At 42.5% G+C, this 22,733-nt stretch overlaps 1 protein-coding gene across 11 annotated transcripts in view; it reads left to right on the forward strand.

The window, feature by feature from the left end:
• acaca (acetyl-CoA carboxylase alpha) overlaps nt 1-14,763 on the forward strand; it is a 30,313-nt gene extending 15,550 nt beyond the window's left edge. For 9 of the 11 annotated variants that reach the window (XM_068716411.1, XM_068716413.1, XM_068716414.1 and 6 more), the window contains 21 exons: nt 579-620; nt 1,240-1,455; nt 1,611-1,766; nt 1,874-2,098; nt 2,831-2,986; nt 3,075-3,221; nt 3,587-3,856; nt 4,102-4,199; nt 4,393-4,513; nt 4,672-4,782; nt 6,735-6,878; nt 7,000-7,120; nt 8,342-8,438; nt 8,559-8,655; nt 8,743-8,878; nt 8,958-9,135; nt 9,219-9,331; nt 10,032-10,186; nt 11,025-11,195; nt 12,792-12,928; nt 13,065-14,763. In XM_068716411.1, coding sequence (XP_068572512.1) covers nt 579-620; nt 1,240-1,455; nt 1,611-1,766; nt 1,874-2,098; nt 2,831-2,986; nt 3,075-3,221; nt 3,587-3,856; nt 4,102-4,199; nt 4,393-4,513; nt 4,672-4,782; nt 6,735-6,878; nt 7,000-7,120; nt 8,342-8,438; nt 8,559-8,655; nt 8,743-8,878; nt 8,958-9,135; nt 9,219-9,331; nt 10,032-10,186; nt 11,025-11,195; nt 12,792-12,928; nt 13,065-13,191 — 3,018 coding nt within the window. In that variant the 3' untranslated portion in view covers nt 13,192-14,763. The remainder of the gene's footprint in view (nt 1-578; nt 621-1,239; nt 1,456-1,610; nt 1,767-1,873; nt 2,099-2,830; nt 2,987-3,074; nt 3,222-3,586; nt 3,857-4,101; nt 4,200-4,392; nt 4,514-4,671; nt 4,783-6,734; nt 6,879-6,999; nt 7,121-8,341; nt 8,439-8,558; nt 8,656-8,742; nt 8,879-8,957; nt 9,136-9,218; nt 9,332-10,031; nt 10,187-11,024; nt 11,196-12,791; nt 12,929-13,064) is intronic. The other 2 variants (XM_068716415.1, XM_068716419.1) reach the window with 1 other exon arrangement.
• Nucleotides 14,764-22,733: the final 7,970 nt, after the last annotated feature.

Genomic DNA, 22,733 nt, shown 5'->3' on the forward strand with positions numbered 1-22,733 from the left:
ATGGGACAACCGTCTCTGATGAGAGTTAATCATGCTAACTCGCGTCACCATCATTATGTGGCCCTTGTTACACGTAGGCGGTTTTCAGTAGTCAGCACCATTCTGCATACTCATACTAAAATGTTTTTTTTCCCTCTGTTCACGATATCTCAGAAGGTGAATATGATGTGTAATCAGTGTCAAATCATGGCTGTGAAGGTTTCCAGTGTGTGTCCCTGCAGTCCCCTTGTTATTGTATAGGCTTTGAGCCGATGAGCCCCAATCGGTCTGGCATTGTTTTGGCAAGTGGAGGACTACATCTGATAAATGGGGAATATTTAATTTACTGCCGTTGTGAGTGGTGAGATGGCTGCATGTACAACACGGTCCTGATCACTGCATAATACTCCACACTTACTGGTGTAGTAGAGCCCAGCTTAGCTTACTGTCCCCTGCTGTGATTAGGTTTATAGTTTGTACATGTCTAACTGATTTAGTATCCTTAACCCTGATGTGCCTACAACCATGTTTTTCTGTCATAGAGAGATTATTGATTTATTTGTGTTCTTTCTATCTCTGTCTCACTTTCTTCCACACAGAGAGAATTCCCGAAGTTTTTCACATTCCGTGCCAGAGACAAGGTGGGTGTTTAGATTATACAGTTTGTCAAATCATCTAAATATCTTCTGAATGGCCAAATCAGTGTTTGCTCAGGTAGAAATTGCAAAGACAGAGGATATGTACACGCATCAGGTTATTGTGTCATTGCAAATTAACCCATAAATGTTAAAAAGTAAAACCGATTGATTGACTTTCCTTTGGCTGGGAGAACATTGGGGTTATAGAAAACAACTTTTCACCCCCCCTGGCAATGCTGAATTTTACTCTATCACAGTCAGTGATGGCTCTTTCTCTCCGTTACCCCTGATAGTTTCACTACAATGACACCACCGAAACTCATTAAAGTAATGAACTCTTTAATTATGTCCCCCATTTAAGAGAAATGACACCCATTAGTAGCTTTCTGAGATCGAGATTGCCCATAATTTCATTTACTTAATACAGTGTTCGGCTCACAGGCATCTTTATACTCTTGCATCAACTCGGTGCTCCTGAAATTGCCAATTTTCTGTTAATGAAATAGATGATGGCAGGAAAGCCTAACTTGTAAAGTAGAAAGTTCTTCAGGAAAGTCTTTGAGCGTGTTCATTTAGAATGTTGTAGTGGTTTCTGTTTGTCATTGTGTCCGTTTCTCAAAAGTTTGAGGAGGACAGGATCTATCGCCATTTGGAGCCGGCACTAGCGTTCCAGTTGGAGCTCAACCGCATGCGCAATTTTGCCCTGTCTGCCATCCCGTGCGCCAACCACAAGATGCACTTGTACCTGGGTGCAGCCCGCGTGGAGGTGGGCACAGAGGTTACGGACTACCGTTTCTTTGTGCGAGCCATCATCCGCCACTCCGATCTGGTCACAAAGGTGAGACTACGCAGGCGCAACCTTTGCATTGTCTTTCTTTAAAGCGGTTTGCACAGGGTTTGGATTCTCCTTCACAATTCTTTGTCCTTTTTGTTTCATTTTACTCAGTCACACCTGCACCTGTTGACAGTTTCTTTCTTCTGTTCCTTCACCAGGAGGCCTCTTTTGAATACCTTCACAACGAGGCAGAGCGCCTGCTGCTGGAAGCCATGGATGAGCTGGAGGTGGCTTTCAACAACACGACTGTACGAACTGACTGCAACCATATCTTTCTCAACTTTGTCCCCACAGTCATCATGGACCCATCTAAGGTTTGTGAAACTATCACAAATGCACACGCGCACACACACATACACACACACAGTCATACCACAGCTCACAGTGTTATTAATGCGTTTGCTCTCTTTCCGAACTTCAGATTGAGGAGTCTGTGCGCTCCATGGTGATGCGTTATGGCAGCCGTCTGTGGAAGCTGCGTGTCCTGCAGGCTGAATTGAAAATTAACATCCGCCTGACTCCAACAGGAAAGCAAATCCCCATCCGCCTCTTCCTCACCAATGAGTCAGGCTACTACCTGGACATCAGCCTGTACAAGGAGGTCACTGATGCCCGAACGGGACAGGTGGGGCCCAAAGACCGACAGGTGGGGCACTCATACATCTTCCATCTCATCTGCTTATTGTCCAGCCGTTGGCTTAGGGTTTCAGCTCCCAGAATGCAGTTTACCAGCCTCTCTTGTAAAGTCAAAGATGGGGGTTGGCTTTTTTTAATACAGTAGACTACACAAATTCTGGCTTTAAGATTTTTGAGTTGGAGTAAAGATCTAGTATAGTGTTGTGCCCTGAGCCCGGTGGACAATTTTTTCAGTAATATCCTTTTCACTCTCAGCTGATCAGGTAAGTAAGACTTCATCCAGCCATTCATACATCTGTCCATCAACCATCCATACTAGTAAATGTGAGAGTTGTTGAGTTTGAGTTTCTATTTGAAGATTGAAAAAAAAAGATTGAACTTGAGTTTAGAATAAGTCCAGTTGCAAGATAAAGCTGGTGTTATTGTGGAGGGGAATGATTTTGGTAAAACAAAAAGTTTTTCAAGGTTTTTGTTGGCCTAGCTCAGCAAAACCTGTGAGTAGAAGTGCCTGCATCAAACAAACCTGCATGAATAGGTCACAATTGAATGGTCTGTTTGATGGCCCTGATCATGTATGATACAGAATGATGTGTATAGAATTGTTGCATCATTGTATCGCTTTATGCTTTAGCAGTGGGTACGACAGATGCTCATCATCATCATTCTCATCATTGTGATATTTAGGCACGGTCAAGAGGTCGGCATATCTTTAAAGTGACTATCTCTGTGCCTCTTTGTTCAGATCATGTTCCAAGCATATGGAGACAAGCAAGGTCCGCTGCATGGCATGCTCATCAACACCCCCTACGTGACCAAGGACCTGCTGCAGTCTAAGCGCTTCCAGGCACAGTCTCTGGGCACCACCTATGTCTATGACTTTCCAGAAATGTTCAGACAGGTACCAGACAAACATACCTAGAAATACTGATTGGCCAAATGAGGTTGACGGAATAACTTTATTTTGACTATTTTGTTTCTTGTCCCAGGCTCTGAAAAAGCTGTGGCACTCGTACCAGGCCTTTGCACACTTACCCAAATGCCCCCTTCCCTCTGAGCTGCTCACCTTCACAGAGCTGGTCCTCGACGCCCAAGATCAGCTGGTGCAGATGAACAGACTGCCCGGGGGCAACGAGGTCAGTCTTCTTAGTTTGATGCATGAATACAGACATTAAACAAATTAAAATATTGCTTTGACATGATCTTTTTTATTTCTCTATCCACCACCTCTTTCAAAATGTGCAATTTCCATTTCATTCTGTAGGTGTCTCTGTGTTCCTGAGTGCTTTCTAAATACGTTATTGTTGTATTGCAATGCTTAATGCATCATTGAAAGTACATTAAGACATATCACCTATGTCTAGTTATTATATTTATGCCAAGGCTAAAATGCTGTAGTCTGATTCGAATACAATTAATTTAATTGAAAAAAATATAGTATATTTATAGTGCACTATATATAGATATCTGCTCTTACAGTGCCTCTGTTCTGTCGGCACAGATTGGCATGGTGGCGTGGCGGATGACCCTGCGCACGCCAGAATATCCAGCGGGTCGTGAGATCATCGTCATAAGTAACGACATCACACACAAGATAGGCTCATTTGGGCCCCAGGAGGACATTTTGTTCCTGCGGGCCTCAGAGATGGCACGGGAGAGCGGCATCCCGCGGATCTACATCGCAGCCAACAGTGGCGCTCGCATCGGGCTGGCAGAGGAAATCAGACACATGTTCCACGTGGCCTGGCAGGATACAGCTGACCCTTATAAGGTCAGCCAACAAACATAACGAGATCAAATTTTACAAGCAGTCCCCAGTTGTATTTTCCTCATAATATTACTTCAGAGAATCACCTGCTGGCTGTGTCGGTTATTTATTTGTATATACCGCATGTATTTCTTTACTGTGGTATTTGATCCCAGTTATAAATTTCCGTTGTCTTTTCTTTCAAAAGATTTATGTTTTTGAATCATCGTCCATCATAACGAAGCATTCATTTCTATTTGCCTTCGCAGGGATTCAAGTATCTCTACCTCACACCTCAGGATTACAAGAAAGTTTCAGCCCTGAACTCTGTGCATTGTGAACATGTGGAGGATGAGGGAGAATCCAGGTACATCTTTTTTTACAACACAGTAGTACTTAACTTTTTACGTGAGCAAATTAGTATTCAAGATGCTGTAGTGTCAAAGTGTTCACGTCTTTAAGGTTTAAAGCCCAGGCGACTACAACAGAGGTGATAACGGAAAGGAAAGCTACTGGAGGGTCACCTCTGGCTGTAAATTAATATATGTGTTGCCATGCAGGTACAAGATCACTGACATCATTGGAAAAGATGAAGGGCTGGGTGTGGAGAATCTGAAAGGGTCAGGAATGATTGCTGGAGAATCTTCTCTGGCTTATGACGAGATCATCACCATGAACCTGGTGAGAATGAAGGGGGCTCACTTGTGTACAACAAACACATGCATACATGTAGCCACCTCCTCAGCTTTGAGCTGTACAATTTGGGTGATCTTTCGAACGAGGACTTGCTCTAGAGTTGATTAGCTCGCAAGCCGTAACGTGATTGTCTTAACCTATAGGTCACATGCAGAGCCATAGGGATTGGGGCCTATCTGGTGAGGCTTGGACAGAGAACCATTCAAGTGGACAACTCTCACATTATCCTTACTGGAGCGGCAGCACTCAACAAGGTAACAGTATCTACTATCTAAATGCATATCTCAGGACAACACAAAAGATGGGGGTTTTTTGTGTTTAAAATTGAAAACATGATGCTGTTGTGTGACTGTGTTCACTGCAACACTGAAAAAGTGTCAAATGAGTTATGTCTAAATTCACACAATTGATGCATCTACACTTTAATGAGGAATTCACTATAAATACTATAATTCTCAGTTGTCTATTCAGTTTTGTTAGCTAATATGGGAAGAAGAGCAAGCAGATCTGGAAGCGAGCTGTGTACGTGTGTTCATTTTTTTTTTTTAAATAATATTTTAATAGAAACTGCGGATTCTATACTATTTAATGACGGGGTTAATGTTTGTTTATCCATCAAAGAAAAGAAATCAGAAAAATGTGCTTTGGCGCCGTTCCAACTCGGCGATCAGGCCTCCTCCTGCCTCGTTCTGTTCTACCAGGATTCCCGCTCCGATCCCAGCCACAGGCCTGCCTGCCACTCATAGTGGAATAATTGAAAGTGAACCATGAAGTTGTATTTGCATAGAAATAGAGTGACATGCCGGAGGCTGCGGTGCAGGACACCCATATCATTTGTTTTTAATCAAAAGGAAAAGTTTTGCTGAGGCAGATTGTTTTCTGCATGCAGTTGATTAGTGTGTGTGTGTGTGTGTGTGTGTGTGTGTGTGTGTGTGTGTGTGTGTGTGTGTGTGTGTGTGTGTGTGTGTGTGTGTGTGTGTGTGTGTGCGCCCTCACGCTCCACTACCTCCTCTTGTCTTGCTTTCCATTCTGTGTCCTTGTCAGGGAATTAAGATGACTCCATTTCAAATTAGATGACAGATTGCAACACGACAAATCATGCAAATGGCCCCATGATGGCATACCTATTTGCTGGGAGCTCAATTGTTTTTAGATGGCCCGACTGTTTACCTCTATTTGTGGGGGTAGAGCCATAGTGATGTTTACTGACAAGTGTCAGCAATGTGCTGGTGATGTATTGCAAAATATCTGTTGTGTTTATTTTAAAATAGCACTGAGCAAGAAAAAAGAGTAGTGGTTTTCTCCCTGTTTATCATACGGTTTCCCGACTATTAGCTGAAACTTAATGGAGAGCAGGAGGCTGCCATCCAGAGATCATCATTCCATTAACTGCTGGAAAGCTCTCATATTTTCATGGGGAGTGGATAGTAACTACGAGCATAAATACCCCAGTGAGCTGTTACATCCCGTTGGCCCCTCATTTTCTTCCTCCCAGTCATCCCTCTCTGTTCCTCCTCCTGTATCCCGTTCTCTTCTCTCTGCTGTGGAATCCTAATGAAGCCGGCGATGGCCGGAGGCATAGGGGTTTTGTGTATGTCAAGGTGACTGCAATGTTTCCTGGGGCCGCACCATTTCCTGACAGCTTTAGGAGAGTGCCCTAGATTTGTAGCCAGATACATAACCATTAATGGTAATAAAGAAAGTAAATGATGGCTGAAAAGGTGAGAGCGGAGGGTAGGGATTGAGCTCCTCTCTGATTTTTATGGAACCATGTCAGGGCCCCGCCACCTGTTCTAGCCCGCTTATGAAAATAGGGTGGGCTGGGAGTGAGATTTTATGGCTTCAGGTTGGCATAGGGGCAGTTTTGAAGGTAAATAGTTTGGTGGCTTCCATCTCAGAACCAACCCTGATACAACAACAGCCTCTATCACAACTGGTAGATGGCAATATGTAGAGAGAGGAGGTCTGCTAAAGGGTGAATCCACACTAAATTAAATTAGGCAGAAAAGGGGTGCTCCTGTTTTCAAGCAGGTTTCAAGAGCGGTGCCTCTGTACATGACCTTTTGTGTTTTTTTGTACATGCCTAAAAAGCCAAAAATTAAATATCTGACAGTCTGGTATTCAGCAGAAATGTGTTATTTTTATAATTTTATCTTTTTTCCCATGATGTAAAATCCACACATTCGTCTTTTTTTCCACATCTCAGGTGCTGGGCAGAGAAGTGTACACATCGAACAACCAACTTGGCGGCATTCAAATCATGCACAACAACGGTGTGACCCACTGTGCTGTTTGTGATGACTTTGAGGGAGTCTTCGCGCTTCTGGAGTGGCTATCCTACATGCCCATGGTAATCTTTTCTTTTGAATCGGATGCTGCATCCCATATCGGTGTTATAAATTAACGTATCCAAATGTTTAGAGCTGTGTAGTTTTTGTCGTCGTGAATTAAAGACAACTTCCTTTCTGCAGTGTAAATCTAGTCCAGTGCCAATCCTCAATGCCAAGGATCCCATAGATCGGCTGGTGGACTTTGTGCCTACAAAGACTCCGTATGACCCTCGCTGGATGCTAGCAGGACGTCCCAGCCAGAGTGAGTGTCCAGAGAAATCTTTTTTAATGGGAACAGTTCTGGTAGATACTCTTCAGGTGGTTGTTTTGTGATGTAAATGGAGGTAAGTTAAAATGTTATGGAAGTATTTGGTTTTTATCATCTTTAATTATTACCACAATGATATACCTTATCCTTATTCCTCTCACATTCAACTACTATGTGAGTGAATTCTGCAATAGTATTTGCTAGTCAAGCTTGTCTATTGTTAGGATTTCCCGCTTTTCTCAGTTTTTAAATAAATATCTTATCATTTCTGATTGTTGATTGGACAAAAGAATCAATTCGGAGACATCAAATCGGCATTTTATAGACTAAATGTTTAACGTTAATTATTAATTAATCATCTAATTAATCTATAATGAAAACAATTGCTAGTTGCAGCCCTACATTAATACTGTACATTCAGCCCTACAGCCATTCACTGCCCCAGAAATGGCTACATCAAATACTGAGTTGCGCTGAAAGTTGTATTGACTTACAGTACATAGCATCCTGGTTGTAACTGCGATGATGATTGATATACGTTCACTTTTGCTCATTTCCTCTACTAATAATTTTTTATTCAAAATGCTTCATCAGCAGCTGTAAAGAGCCACACTCCCATTTAGTGTGTGTTATTTGTAAAGTATATTATTCATATACAATATTCATCATTTAATCCTAACATCCCCTGGGTTAAAGGTTGAAGTAATCTATTATTAGAGAGGCTATTAAGAAACTCACAGAGAAACGGTGAAGCCTAGCACCATGCTTCTAAAGGCAACATCGGTGATCCAGCATGTTTTACATTGCGGGTCAGGACTGAGCAGGTTCCACATCAGTGTTATTACAGCTTGGGACAGAAGAGAGATTGGGGGACCGTGTGGGAAGCCAGTCAACGTCTCTGGTAGTGATGAGAGGTGAGGCTTAATTGAATGGTAACCTCACAGGCTGGGCATGTTTCTCAGGGTGTGCATGCAGAAAAAGAGCTGAATAAGCCTCCTCCTGCAGTCATCCATCATGGTTTGCTGCCAGGACTCGACTCTGAGGAAAGAAATACACAACCTCGGACTGCAGGAGGAATAAAGCCTGAGTTTTTGAAAACGCTATGGAAAAAGATTGATTCAGCTGCATTTCCAATTTGCAATCATCAAGTCCATGTTCTTTCCTCTTACACCCCTTTTTTCACCTTTCTGCACTCACTCCTCTCTCTGTATTCAGCTCCAAAGGGTTCCTGGCAGAGTGGCTTTTTTGACCAGGGCTCCTTCATGGAGATCATGCAGCCATGGGCTCAGAGTGTGGTGGTAGGCAGAGCCAGGTAAGTCTCCCAACAGAGCACTAAACCACGATGACACACTGCCAGTAATGAATTTGTTTGCACTACAGATGTAGTCGAGGTGTTTTGTAGACGTCAGCGCTCTATGGCCTCTCTCCACAGACTGGGCGGGATACCGACTGGGGTGGTCGCCGTGGAAACCAGGTCAGTGGAGCTGTCGATCCCAGCCGATCCAGCCAATTTGGACTCTGAGGCAAAGGTAAGAGGGGCGCACATACTGAAACAAGTATTTCGACATTCACAGACACACAGCTGCTGATGCTGATTTTCTGATTTGTGTATTTAGATCATCCAGCAGGCGGGACAGGTGTGGTTCCCAGATTCTGCTTTCAAAACAGCCCAAGCCATAAAGGACTTTAACAGAGAGGGTCTGCCTCTTATCGTGTTTTCCAACTGGAGGGGCTTTTCTGGGGGAATGAAAGGTACTTTGGCTTGCGTTGTAACCAGTCAATCTGGAATTAAACCCATTCAGTGTCTCACATAAAATTCTCCTTTTGTTAGATATGTACGACCAGGTGCTGAAGTTTGGGGCCTACATTGTGGACGGGCTGAGGGAGTACAAGCAGCCGGTACTGGTTTATATTCCACCCCATGCTGAGCTGAGGGGAGGATCCTGGGTGGTTATAGATCCCACCATCAACCCGCGTCACATGGAGATGTACGCTGACAAGGACAGCCGGTGAGTTGGACTGGAAATAAGGGCAGAGTGAGTATCATCTTTATCAAACCACTTTAGTTCACTTGAATCATTCTTGTCTCCAGCGGTGGTGTTTTGGAGCCTGAAGGAACAGTGGAGATCAAATTCAGGAGGAAGGACCTGGTAAAGACCATGAGAAGAGTGGATCCCATCTACACCAGCTTGGCTGAAAGACTGGGTGAGTCCTCCACTTCAATTCTAATTATAGCCCTTTTACTGGTGTCTTTGCCCCCTTCGGCCTTGTCCTCATTTCAGAAAAGTAGCAATATATCAGGTGGGAGCATGTGTGCATTCACTGTCGTTCTTTATTTGGCGTTGATTGTATCATCTTCACTGCACTCCCTTGGGAGACGTGTCAATCACAGCCTGCTCAGATCAATCACCAACTCTCCTGTCTCTCCTGCACAGCCTATTGATTTTGCTCTGGGCTCAGTGCAACTGTGGTCCAATACTGTGTGTTGGGCTTGGCGCTGTAGGCGAACTGGTGGAATGGAGGGTTTGCCGCGGATGGTTTGAGAGATTACTGATTGGAATTGACAGAAATCAGTCTTTGGTGACAGCAGCCAGGGGTTTAGGGGAAGCTCTAAAACAAAATGCTGCTAGCAGGAGCATGCACCGCTGCATGCTCATGTACAACCCGATTTGATGGTAATGGGACTATAAAGGAAGGCCAGCTATAGGACTATGTGAGGATAGAATTCTTGGCTTTCACACCTAAACTCAGTCCCTCATACACTGTATTCCCTGTACCTATTAGCATCAACTGTGTTTCCATGTCCATAAACTCGGCTCGTAATAAAAAAAACCTGCAGGCATATTGCAGTCAGTTCTTGGCAAATGACCCGACAGCGGTATTTTACGGTATTGTTTTCCAACAGGAACGCCAGAGCTGAGTCCCCCTGATCGTAAAGAGCTGGAGACCAAGCTGAAGGAGCGTGAGGAGTTTCTCCTGCCAATCTACCACCAGGTGGCTGTGCAGTTTGCAGACCTCCACGACACCCCAGGTCGCATGCAAGAGAAGGGCGTCATAACGGTGAGCACTTCTTGCGCCCATGTATTTGCTACAGTGCAAATGTGCCTTATGTGGAAAAAGCCCACAGGGGAGTATCAGTCTAGCTGCTGCTGCTGCTGCACCTGCCCGGTGAATAATGTTTGGTCTCACTAGGCTGTGAGACTCATAATTATCTTGTGATGACCCTGGTCAATCACCTTAGAAACCACAGAGCAGCCTCAGGCGGGCCCCCATCTCATCCTGGGCCTTCCCAATCCCATCTTTCACATACAAACATACACACACTCACTTTGACTGCCATCCATCTGTGAAAGACCCCTCTGGCCGTGTGAGCAGTGCATTTTGTGCACACAGTATGGACTGGAAAGTCTTACCAACTGCAGTGGTCTGCGTGTTCAACTCAAGTACTTCTGCAGAGAAATCAGTGATTGTAGGTTCTAAAATCCTCACATCGTCAGTCCACACATTTCTGTAACGTACATTAACCTAATTAACAGTGTTACACTTGTAAATCCACGACAAAATTAAAAGATTCCCACATCATGAACTTGAATTTTAGTCATTTTAGGAATCCACTCATAAACGGCCTGAGATTATGTAATAAAAAATACTTAAACCAAGCCAAATGTACAGCACAGACCTTTTTTGCCAGGTATTTGGATTTCCTTAATGACTTCTATGTCATTGTGACATCCAAGGGATTGGTTGAGACAGGCAGATAATTATTCATACTCCCCCTATAAATTCACAAAGAATGAAATACACTGGCATTGTATGTTGACATTTAATAAATTGCAAAACGTAGGCGTCTAATTACAGTAGCTGCATTTCCGTTATTATTTATTTTGGCTTATCTCAGGATATCCTTGATTGGCAAACGTCCCGTCAGTTCTTCTACTGGCGCCTGCGGCGTCTGCTGCTGGAGGACACGGTGATGAGGAAGATCCAAGCGGCCAACAACGAGCTGACAGACGGCCAGATCCAGGCAATGTTGCGCCGCTGGTTTGTGGAGGCCGAGGGGGCCGTCAAGGTAAAAACCCACCACCGACTTACAGGCTTTGTTCTTTAGTCTCTCATTATTCAGTGACTTTGAGCGGAAGATGTAGAAAAAAACGTAGTTAATATCTCATAGACTTACATAGTACATGAGCTAGATTTTGAATTGAACTAAAAGTTGACAGCATACATACATGATGATCATATTGATGGTGATGATGATTTATTCAGCTTGCACAGATGCTAAACGGATATACAGTATGTCTAACATATGACTCTATGACAGTCAAAGTTAGCCAGCACAGCTTCATTTAAGTGGTCAGTTTGTGGTTCTTTAGAGTTTTATAAAAGGACAAAAATACCCTGTAAATACTCCAAACATCATGTCATGTAATGCAAATCATGCATTTTAATAACCAAGTCAAAGTAAAAGCTGAGCGATGTGATGAGAACGTGGGCAAACAAACCTGTATAGAACGCTATAGTATATTGTTTCAACATTTCCTAGATACACTGCCTCACAACCACACAGACATCTGGAAATTGCTTTTTTTTCTTCTCTCCAATGCCTTAAATCTGTTTCACACCAAAGCAGAAGGCTGTGATAAAGCATAAGCAACATATGTGTTTAGACTTGTAATTCTTACAAATTTATTTCTAGATTTCATACAGTTTAGGTATCTGCTGATATCCAAAGTTATTATAGTCAGTCCTCTGGGAAATGAATGATTGAGAGAGTCTTTAACTCCAGTTCAGAATTTAATACTGGCTGCAATTTGTCCATTCAGGTAAGTGTGTAGATGCTCAAGTAAACACCCTCTTAGCCTCTGGGAATGATTACAGAGGCTGATTCTTTGTATCCTGAAGCTCCCATTCCTTCCCTTCAAGCTACACCAGATAAAGAGGTAGTCGGCATTCCTGTTAAATCATCGTGTTGAAATACAGATGGTCTGATAATTGTAGTCAACGGAAATAAACATCCCTCAGAGATACCCAAACGCCATTCCTACCGGCCCGGTCTCGGTGCTCAGAGGACCAGCCGCAGGGGCGACAGGAGCCGGCCCAGCGTTTCAGATCTCCCTCAGAAGTGGCCTTCTTGTTAGCTAATATATTATCCCAATCAGGACTGGCTGTCTTAAGCCACAATTAATCACAGCCCTGGCACGTGCAGATAGGAGAGCAACACGCTGTTTCTTAATTAAAAGCAAACAGATTAAAAATGATTAATAAGGGCATTAAATGTTCTTGCGGACCTCAAGCAGGACTGTTCATAAAAAAGGCAAGAGCCCATTAAACCCCTCAGCCCCCAAATCTTTGCTAAGCCCTCCAGCCTGGCTTTGTTTGGGATCAGAGATGCCAGTACTCATGAATACTAATTTTTCCTATCGGGTCCAGTCAACACGACATCGAGGCCCCCACTTTGCGCCTGTCCATCTCTTTTGTTGTTGTTAATATTTACTTGCTGATTCATGATATTTTATATGTTTTATCCATTCATACGGTATTTAAGTTTTAATTGTTTCCTTTTAATTCCCAATTGTGTGACGTCTAGACCTAATTTACTCACTTGGAATCTTGCTAGTAATTATTAATCTTTTCTCCTGTAACACCCGCCTCCTGCATTATACAGGCCTATCTGTGGGATGACAATGAAGAGGTGGTGGCATGGCTGGAGAGGCAGCTAGCTGAAGAAGAGGGCGCAAGGTCCGTCATCGACGAGAACATCAAGTACATCCGCCGGGATCACATCCTCAAGCAGATACGCAGGTGACAATTCTAAACAGTGCAGGTGCAATGCAGGGAAGGGTTATACGATCGGTGGGGGGTGGGGGGTGGACACGTGGCTGGACACGTGAAATCCAGCCTTTCTTGCATGATTGTGATGTCTTCCTTTTGTTTTCAGCCTCGTTCAAGCCAATCCAGAGGTTGCCATGGATTCTATCGTGCACATGACCCAGCACATATCACCCACACAGAGAGCCGAGGTGGTGCGCATCCTGTCCACAATGGAGACGTCGGCCTCCTCCTAGTGGGAGCCCGGCCTGTCCTCCCTTGCCTGGCTGAAGATCAGCTCAGGCCGCAGCCGCAGCCAAATGGGAGCCCGGCTCAGCCAGACCTGCTCCTGACCGAGACCGGGGCTGGAAACCGAGGCTGGAGGAGCCAACATGATGGGCCTTGGCAGCTGCCAGGTTACTGATGAATCGTTGGCTATGATTCTCACTAAGCAAGAGTTCAGATGACAGACATCAATTTTGACATTTTGTAAATTGTCTTATGTGCGCTAGATGAATCTGTCTAATTTGCATTCAAGTGCAATTGAAAAAAAAATGGTGCAGGAAATATCTTTTGACTAATATGTTTGGGGTTTACACAGTTGGCCCAAGTGGATGTAGATGCTTCCATGATACAACAATACATTTAGAATGTTTTGTCATATTAAAATGCACCATGGTTTGTGACATATGCTTGTTAAAATTCACAAGTGTTTTGATGACCAAGTCGACAATGACAACACATTGCTAGGGGCATTAGCTCGAAAGGGGGTTTTACTCCTAAGTAGGGAGCACTTAGTTACTGAACAAAGACGGGGAACACTACAACAGAGCTGGACAGGAGAGCCCAGCAGGGAGCGGGGACAAGGTCCCTTTTAGACTCCAACTGTTTCACAGTTACCCTGCAGCGAGCGGCGGGCAGCTCGCCTCACAACAAAACCACAGCTGTCCCTTCTGTTAGCGCAGTACACGCATGCTGCTCTAGATGCACTTTACTGCTTACTGTTCCCGCACACACATTTGCACCCAGAATCAAATCTGCAGTTTTAACTGGTGCGTCTTGCATACATCCCCACACACAGGTACACGCACAAAGTGTTACAAAAAGTAATGAATACAGAGATGATAATCACTCAAATGAGCATTAATAACTGTACGACTAGTGGATAATAACAATGTTTAGAAATAATAGTCTGTTCTCCCTTGGGTTACTTTTTCTTTTCTTTTTTTTTGGACAACTAGTTTAAGTGGTTGCTCCTAAAACAATCTTCTTCTTCTTTTTTAACTACAGAAATATTTTTGAATTTGTGCTAATTGGATTGCTAAATCATTAAATGTTTGTGAAAAAACAAAGGCTACTGTTCACTGGATTTACATGTTATGTAAAATGTGGTGTCTAATTTTCACTGTAATCCACACTAACTGTTCTATTTAAAGGTAACTTATGTATATGAAATGTTACTTGTTTTTAATATTAATCTTTAGAAAACCATTTTTGAATCTCATATTACCTCTTTACTTGAGTTTGTTACCAATAGACGGGCAAATGGTGCCAACTGTATGAGAATGGAGTACATACTAGTTGGAAAATGGCACCATGATGTTGATTTCAATCCTATAGGTCAGTGTGTCATACGCTCTGCAGAAAATGCAATGTCAGCAATGTGAAATGGCTCTGTGTTCAGTGCTGTGCCTTTTTATGTGACTGTATTGACATGTAGCCCAGTTGCTTTATAAGTAACTGGTTGTTTCCTATTCAAGGATGGAGAACAATTGACAGTGATGAGCTGTAACTGTGTCTGCAAATTTAATAAAGCTTACCCAACTTTGTGTGTGTGTGTGTGTGTGTGTGTGTGTGTGTGTGTGTGTGTGTGTGTGTGTGTGTGTGTGTGTGTGTGTGTGTGTGTGTGTGTGTGTGTGTGTGTGTGCGTGCAAAAACGTAACTTTCTTTCTTTCACTCTCTTTTTAAGTAAGGCAGTTTTAACTAAACAAGTTTTTAAGAATTTGAAGTAATTTAATTTGTCAATTATTTTTGTATATTGATGATCCTCAGGACAGATAATCACATCACTGGAAGCCTCATTAATTTCAGCAGTCAGAACAAAGTCTATTACTCTGGAGAGACATTTTCTGATTACTCAAAAATGATAGTCTTCCCATTCCTCAATCCACAGATGATTAAAGTGGCATTTTCTTCCTGCCGTTTAAACTTCAACAGTATTAAAAAGGATGAAGCAGATCAAACAAACATTGAGGGATCTATTTCATCCTTCCTTTTTTTTTTATTTTGTCTCGTTCTTTCATTTCATTCCCTCGGCTCTGTCAATTCTTTTACCATCCTACCAACAAATATGTAAGACAAATTGAGTTGCATGCACCCAATACCCACCACAATTATAAGTGGCCCAGTAAGAAAATGAGTCATTTGGTGGTATAATTGGAAATGTGCCTTGCTTGGTCTCTGTGGTCTCCCAGAGGGTTTTGCTCATTTGTGGTGCCATGCTAGGCTGGCTAATTCTCCTTCTAATCACAGACAAACTGCAGAATCAGGCTCCTCCTCAACCACTGGGGTGGAGGGAACAGGTTTGGTGAAACTGGCATGAAACGGCTTAATGTTGTCCTTTTTTCTATTTACAATGTGGATATGAGTGTTGATTTAGAATAATATACATTTAGTTACATCAGCAGTCTTGAAAGGCTTTGTTTGCCTTCTATTGGTTTAATAAAATACCTACTTTTACAATAATAGAACTAAGCTGATATATGCAGAATTTATATCTATATTTGTACTTTCCGATTGCCAAGCCCCAGTGATGGCTGGTTTCAGGCAGAACTGTGACCAAAATGGAGCCGGGAACAGCAAGAAATATTAATGGTGGGGGGGGGGGGGAAGAAGAAAATCAGTGTCTGCGATGAGATTGAAATGGAGGCATTAAGATAGCGCAGAGGGAAGACTCAATCATGCATCTGAGGCAACCATAATTCCACATTCACCCGTCTCAATGACTTGACAGCACTTGAGAGACAATGCCCGTGACCCAGTTGCAGGATTCCAATTAGCAGGGTGTATGCAACAGTTGAGATGAAAAGAGAACAGGGTCTTTACAGAGCCCCAGGGCTGTCTGATTACTGCCTAAAAACAAGAGTCTTTTGCTCGTGACAAAGAGTAGACCGACACAGAGGGAGTGCCAGGCCCCAGCTGTTCTCATTCTCTCCAGACTGAGGATTCTGGAGAGCTCATCTCATCTCCGCCTGCCTTTTTTTAAATTTCTACCATATTAGAAAGTATACAGCAGGCCAGTCACAGTAAGACACTTTTCATATGTGACTTATGAGTTAAGTAACTGTTGGGAGATTTTTCAATCCTGGATAGAAACAGATGACCTCTGGATCATAAGCCTGCATCTGTCACATCAAGGCAACCTATTGTGTTTCACGAGTATATTCTATATTTCTTGTAACCAAAGTATCTTTTTATTATTTAAAATATTTAAAATGTTTTTAGTGGACTACTATAAAGTTTATTACCATTCTCAAATTGAGAATTTTGAAATACATTGCCAAAGTGCATTTTCAATAAGTAATATAACTTGCGCTAAGGTAAAGTTTACTTTAAGCACAACCTTTTATCAGTGAATATTTGATCATTATTAAGTAAAAATAAAGTAATTTTGCAACAACTTTAGCTGTATTTAACTATACCTATGAAACAAGTTCTAATTTAAAACACAGTTTTTATTGTACTTATGTATATTTTGATGCCTGTAAATCTGTGAAGTAAGTTTAGATGCTACTTATTATCAGTACAATCCCCTGCACCTTACCTTCCACTACATGACTCATTCCGCACAGCATCTCCAGTTTTCTTTTTTTACCAGAATGTTTTGTTTGTTTGTTTGTCTCTGCCCTATGTAAAGCATCTTTGGGTACTTAGAAAAGCGCTATATAAAATTAAAGTATTATTATTATTATAAATCAAAAGTTCTTATGTCACGTGGTTAGAATTGTTAAATACATATGATTGATTTTCAACCAAAGTGTACATGTAAATCCACATATCCAAAGCCCACTATCAACTTCCTTCACATAGTGAAGCAGATACATTATAAAAAAGTCCATTTCCATTCAATTTAGTACCCAGAACATGCTGCAATATAGTTTGATCAAACAGACTCCCAGTCTAGTTGGGTTCAAGCTGATTCTCTAATGGGAAGTAAAACACTGTTGTCATACTGATGGCTTTGTTTGCATACAGTTTTATGATGGTGGTGCTTCAGATTCCCCTATGCATTTCAAGGCTTTCATGATTTATAATGTTTGAAAGACTTCAATGATGAAGGGCAAACCGAATTTCTGAAAAGCAATTTCCATCTATAGATCAAGAATTAAAATGAATGACGTATTGTATCTTGAATGCAGAGAGGCCAGCGCGCTGTTCTAGTCGTGAATCTCTCCAGGGGCAGAGAGGCAGCCTGTCAGCCAGCTGCATGAGAGGCTTAATCTTCAATCTGCGTTTGGAACGTGCCACAGGGGTCAAAGATTACAACACCCTGTGATCATCGCCCCATAATGCATACATTCTCATTCTGTCAGGGCTTGGTAAACATTGGCCTGACTAACTGAGCACCAGGACACATAGAGGAGGGCTAACTCACAAACAGACAAGCGGACAGAAGAGGGAGAAGGCATCAGATCAAAACAGAAGACTTGAAGTTAAAAGCTCAGCACCGACTAAATGTTTTAATCTTGACTTCATTTAAAAATACAGTTTTTATTTTAATAATAAACACATCCACCAGCAAAACTCTCCTTAATAGCCTGATTTTCATCGTCAGGAAAAAATCAATATTGTGCTGTAGTCGAGTACACAATAACTATTGCTATTTGTCCTAATACTGCTGCTCATGCACTAGACTGTTACTATTTTTACTGCAACATTAGAGAAACATAGCTCCACCAATATGAACAATAATATGCAAAAAGCTCCTTAGCTGTGCATTGCAGACCAGGTGAAGCTGCTCCCTGTACCATACAGCCCCGCCCCCCCCCCCCCCCCCCCCCCCCCCGACATTAACATTCATGGAGCCACTGGAGTGTGGCGAGCCGCGTAAATCGAGCCAGCGACGAGATGCGGGGATGGGGGGGTGGGGGGATGGGGGATGGAGGGATGTTTGAGGAAGGCGAGGGGTGGGGTGTGGTGTGGTGTGGTGGTGGTGAAGGTTGCCCAGTGTGGGATTGTGGGAAAGGTCAGCAAGCAAGGTGCTATGTCTTTGGCCATATATCACAGTTATTAGTGTGGGTCATTGACTGGTATGGAAATTAGAGGAGCAGTGACAGGCCCGCGTGTCATGATGCTGTAAGAATGGGCAAGGCGGGGCAACAAGAAGGCACTGCATCTCAGTGAAAGTGTCATGGCTCCAGGGAATGGCAAAAAAATTGTCATTCCCATCAGTCTCAGCTTTATAGACCTAACTAACAAAATGCTAGCATGCTAGCTAACAAAGATGGTGAGCATGGCATTTACAGTACCATAGACTGTATATGAGAAGTGGACGTTATCGCAGTTTTGAAGCCTCGAGTTCAGCATTTTGGCCACAGCCATCTTGGATCCTGACACTAACTACTCGAGGTCAATGCCTAACCTTAACCAACTGTCTCTGCCTGAACCAGCTACGCAGGGCTGGTCCTGCCAAGACAAGCGGTGGGAGTCATAATCTCGCTAGCATACTCATAAGAAGTTATGGTATGCGCAGAGATGCTGACTAAAATAGCTGAGCTGAATGCAAACATCAGTCCAACAGCAGTGCTGTTTGAGAGGTGCGCCACATTAAAATGCATGCATTACAGGCATATCAGCGGAGCGTGGCAAGCCAACTCCCTATGGAAATGTTGGTCGGCTGCTTCTCATAGGGCCCGTGAAAGGGTTTATTTGTGACCAGTGTCCTCTGGCTCAGAAGGACAAAGGCAGCCAACCAGGGAAATCATTGTGCTTGACAACATCACATACAGTAGTTCCATCTGACAGCGTTGGTTTGAAACATTTAAATCAGACTGATGAAGATGTTTTTAAGTTATCGAGAAGCTGTCACTCCAGAAGGGTGGTGGAGAAAAGTAAAGATTGGGAAGGGTGACAGCAGTATTGCTGAGCATGGTCATACTGCTGCAAAAGCTGCTTCTTCTCTGTAATGTATTGACTGACTGGCTTTTGATCGCTTTGGCTGCAAAAAAGGCCTACGTTTCAGGTGAATGTGCTTTTAATGTGGCTCTTCACTTAGTGCTGTAAAAAGCTTAAAACAAACTTTTGACACTGGAGAAGACACCTGCAACACTTGATCAAACACTGAATCGATATGTGGTGCATTTCTCCTGGTGGCTCAGAGAAATGGGGGTACAAAGCAGAGGAGGTGTGGACCTGGCAGAAACACTATAGCTCATGAACCCCCCCTCCACAACTGCCGCCACCCTGGTCGTCAACCCCATTACACAGACGCATGCACACAGACGTTTTGCAGCGCAGAGCCTTTTCACACTTGAACATCACGCGCTTGATTGCAAATGAGAGAAGCGGCAATCTTCAATGTGTCTTTGTCATGTCTTTGTCTCAGTGTCCCCACGAACCACAATTACAGCACACAAAGAGATGTGAAGGAATGCAGCGGAGAATGTGTAGCATTGTGTCAAACCAACTGCAGACCAAATACCTCCTTGTGCCTCCATATTGCAGGATATTTCAGACCACTATTTTGCGTGTTGTTATTTGGCTTTTGACGTCTTTTGTCGAAAGCAAGATCATGACTAGTCAATTCCGCAGACTGGTAGTGATGATCATCTTCTAATTATGTCAGCAAGTTATCTCGACCAAAATTGGCAGCTGTTTGCCAGTTTCCAAATCATGAATTTGAAATTATCCAAAAAATGTATGTTGATAATTAATAATAATATCTAACTTTGCAAGGGCAGATCATAGAATAATTGAGAACATGTCACATTTGAATGCATTTTACTGTCATCATCCTCTCTAAAAAATGAACAGCAAGTGAAATGCTGATTAAAATCTTAACAAGCATATCTGCCTTGGCTTGTGCGAGTGAATGACTTGTCAGTAGCTATAACATGCTGAAATCTTCTCAGCACTTGGCCTTGCAGATTAAGCACTGCAGGAAAAGAAAGTAGGTGGGGAACACTCATGATTCTGTCCTCTTCAACTTTAATCAAAAGTACACTGACGCGCTGCAGCCCCCTCCCTCTCTTTCATAATAATGGGCCGCTAAAAATTCAGGAGGCAGGCTCCACATCAATCACTCGCCAGATTTGAGTCCAATGCAATAAATATGTAAATGAGAAGAAGCCAATGTCTCGTAGCTTGGAGATCAGCACAGGGAGAAAAAAAGGGAAAAACTGTATTAATTGCCCATGGCCAGAGGAATCCTATTACTGTGGGCATTGATTATAAAATTGTATGTGTGAATGATTTTCATGCAGAAAGTGGACTACCAAGCCTACAGCAAAATGTGAAGAAAGAGTCAAATTAGCAAACGAGGCCACATTTTGCAAGTGACTCAAAGGAAACAGCAACGACAAAAAGGCCAAATCTTAGTTCAAATAAGATTTAGATTAGAAAATGAAAAGGATTTCTATGTCAAATTACAATAAAGTATTATCCAATCAAAATCTCTGTCCAGTTGCGATGTTTAACGGCATTTACTTGCATTCAAGATTTACTTTCTCCCTTTCTCAGGGCAACCCAGGAGAATGGGGCACAGGATGTGATTCTTCTTTTACTCAATTCCATTGAAGTCGAGTCCATTAGTGCAGTGCCCTAATGGACTCTCCCCTGTAAGATAGTTGACATTTTCCCACACTACATCATGATGAGGAGTGACAAAATGGTTATAAAAAGTCTTTATATGAAGAGCTTTTATGCATTATGCTCACTTTTCCAAAACCAATTGAGTGAAACGACACCTAACACCTGACTACAGACTGCAAACACTTAGTAGCCAACAAACCGAGCTCACTCTAACATCAGTGTCATGTTTTGTGAAAAAAAAACATTAAGGGGACTAACTGCAAGTAGCTTTCAGCCAAGTCAAGTGCAGTGTATGTGAGCAGTCAAAGTGTCCAAGTGGTGGTGATTAGCACTCAGCTGTTTACCCAGAAGTGAAAAGACTAAATTCACTACTTGTTTGACAGGAATTCTCAGATTTCGGTGTGTAATATTTACAAAATACAAAATATGTACATACTTTTGGACACAGTTACATTTTTTCTGCAGTAACACAAACATATGTACTATATGTCACAACTCAGAGGACAGATTTATATTGTGCGTGGTTTGTCCTACAGTCGCCATAATCACTAGACTTTAATTGATTCACTGGCCTCATGTTTGACATGCAAATCTCTCACTTAATCATGGCATTTTGCTCAGATAAACAGGGATTACCTTGATTAACAACATAGCATTACCTCCAAACATTTGAAAGTAGTAGGCCTTAATTAACAGAACATGACCCCATTTAAAACCTTCAATAAATGTTTGTATTTTTATGAATATTTATATATTTATTTAAAATTCTTCTTTTAGTATAGCTATACTAGTGGTCTTTGGTATCCATCAACGTTATCTGAAAAGAGATTTGATATAATTGGATGATATATAAATATATGTTCATTAATTTACTCTTTGCTATGCACCTTTAACTTAATGAGGTGGACAACACAGTGACAACCAAGAATGCTATGTTAGAAGAAATACGGTCGCATTAAACTGAGATATGAGAAATAGACATCTCAACTTGTTTATTTGTATTATTGAGAACCACTCGAAATGCTAAATAGAGCATATAGGAAGTATGTTAAAGTCCACATTTTACTGCATCGCTGCAATCACTCTTCTTAGAAATGACTCCAACTCATAATTCCAACCTCTGTGAGAACTTGAGATGGCTGCCAAAAACCACTCTGGGACAAGAAACTCTCACTCTTTTGTCACTTTCCCTTGATACTGTATCATGTATATGATCTACTCATTTCCTCTGATTCCCACAGTTACAGTGGAATCAGCATCAAAACTCATGTACATTACTGAGCCTCAAATCAAAACAACTACAGCTCCCAATGCTTTCAAAGTTCAATCAGTTTCAATCAGCTTTTGAGAAAGGACGATGTAACGCAGAAATGCACTGTGAAATGAAGCCATGTGGAACAGATACTAATCCCGGAGCGGGATGGGACTGTCTGGAGTAACAACCACCAACTGATGAAGGAAATGGTGCCTCAAGCTTTTCCTCCATTAGCAGCTGGTCCCAGAAAGTCTGTATCTAACTGGACTCCATTTGTGGAATTTGTCTTTGAACAGCAAAATGATCTTATTTCCAGGGGAGGTTAGGGTCTAACTACGTAAAGGGTGAGTGATGAATATAGATGATATCTATATTTTTTTCTTACTGTCAACAAATCCCATGGAAAGACCAAAACAACAATGAATCTTCGAGCAAATATTCACTGTGTAAAGCCGGATATATCTTTAGTCCTTTGTGCCCGAGAGCTCCATTGTTAAAACACATCAATGAGCAACGCTGGGTGCCATATTCCTTCATTAACATAAACACATGTGGCACTGTAGTTATCTCCGCCAGGAGGATCATGCGATCGGTCGCGTGCATACGTGAGTGAGTGAGTGACTGTGCACCTCTGTCTGTCCATGCTACTCTCGCTTTGTGCTGCAGCAAACTGCAGGATACTTTGCGTGACCAGTGGCTGCATGCTCCGGGACCTCTCATGGTTGCGGTTACTCA

This window comes from Cebidichthys violaceus, unplaced genomic scaffold (genome assembly GCF_023349555.1).
Source record: "Cebidichthys violaceus isolate CVI_PGR_0920_01 unplaced genomic scaffold, fCebVio1.0.p SCAF_20, whole genome shotgun sequence".
In the NCBI taxonomy this organism is placed as follows: domain Eukaryota; kingdom Metazoa; phylum Chordata; class Actinopteri; order Perciformes; family Stichaeidae; genus Cebidichthys; species Cebidichthys violaceus.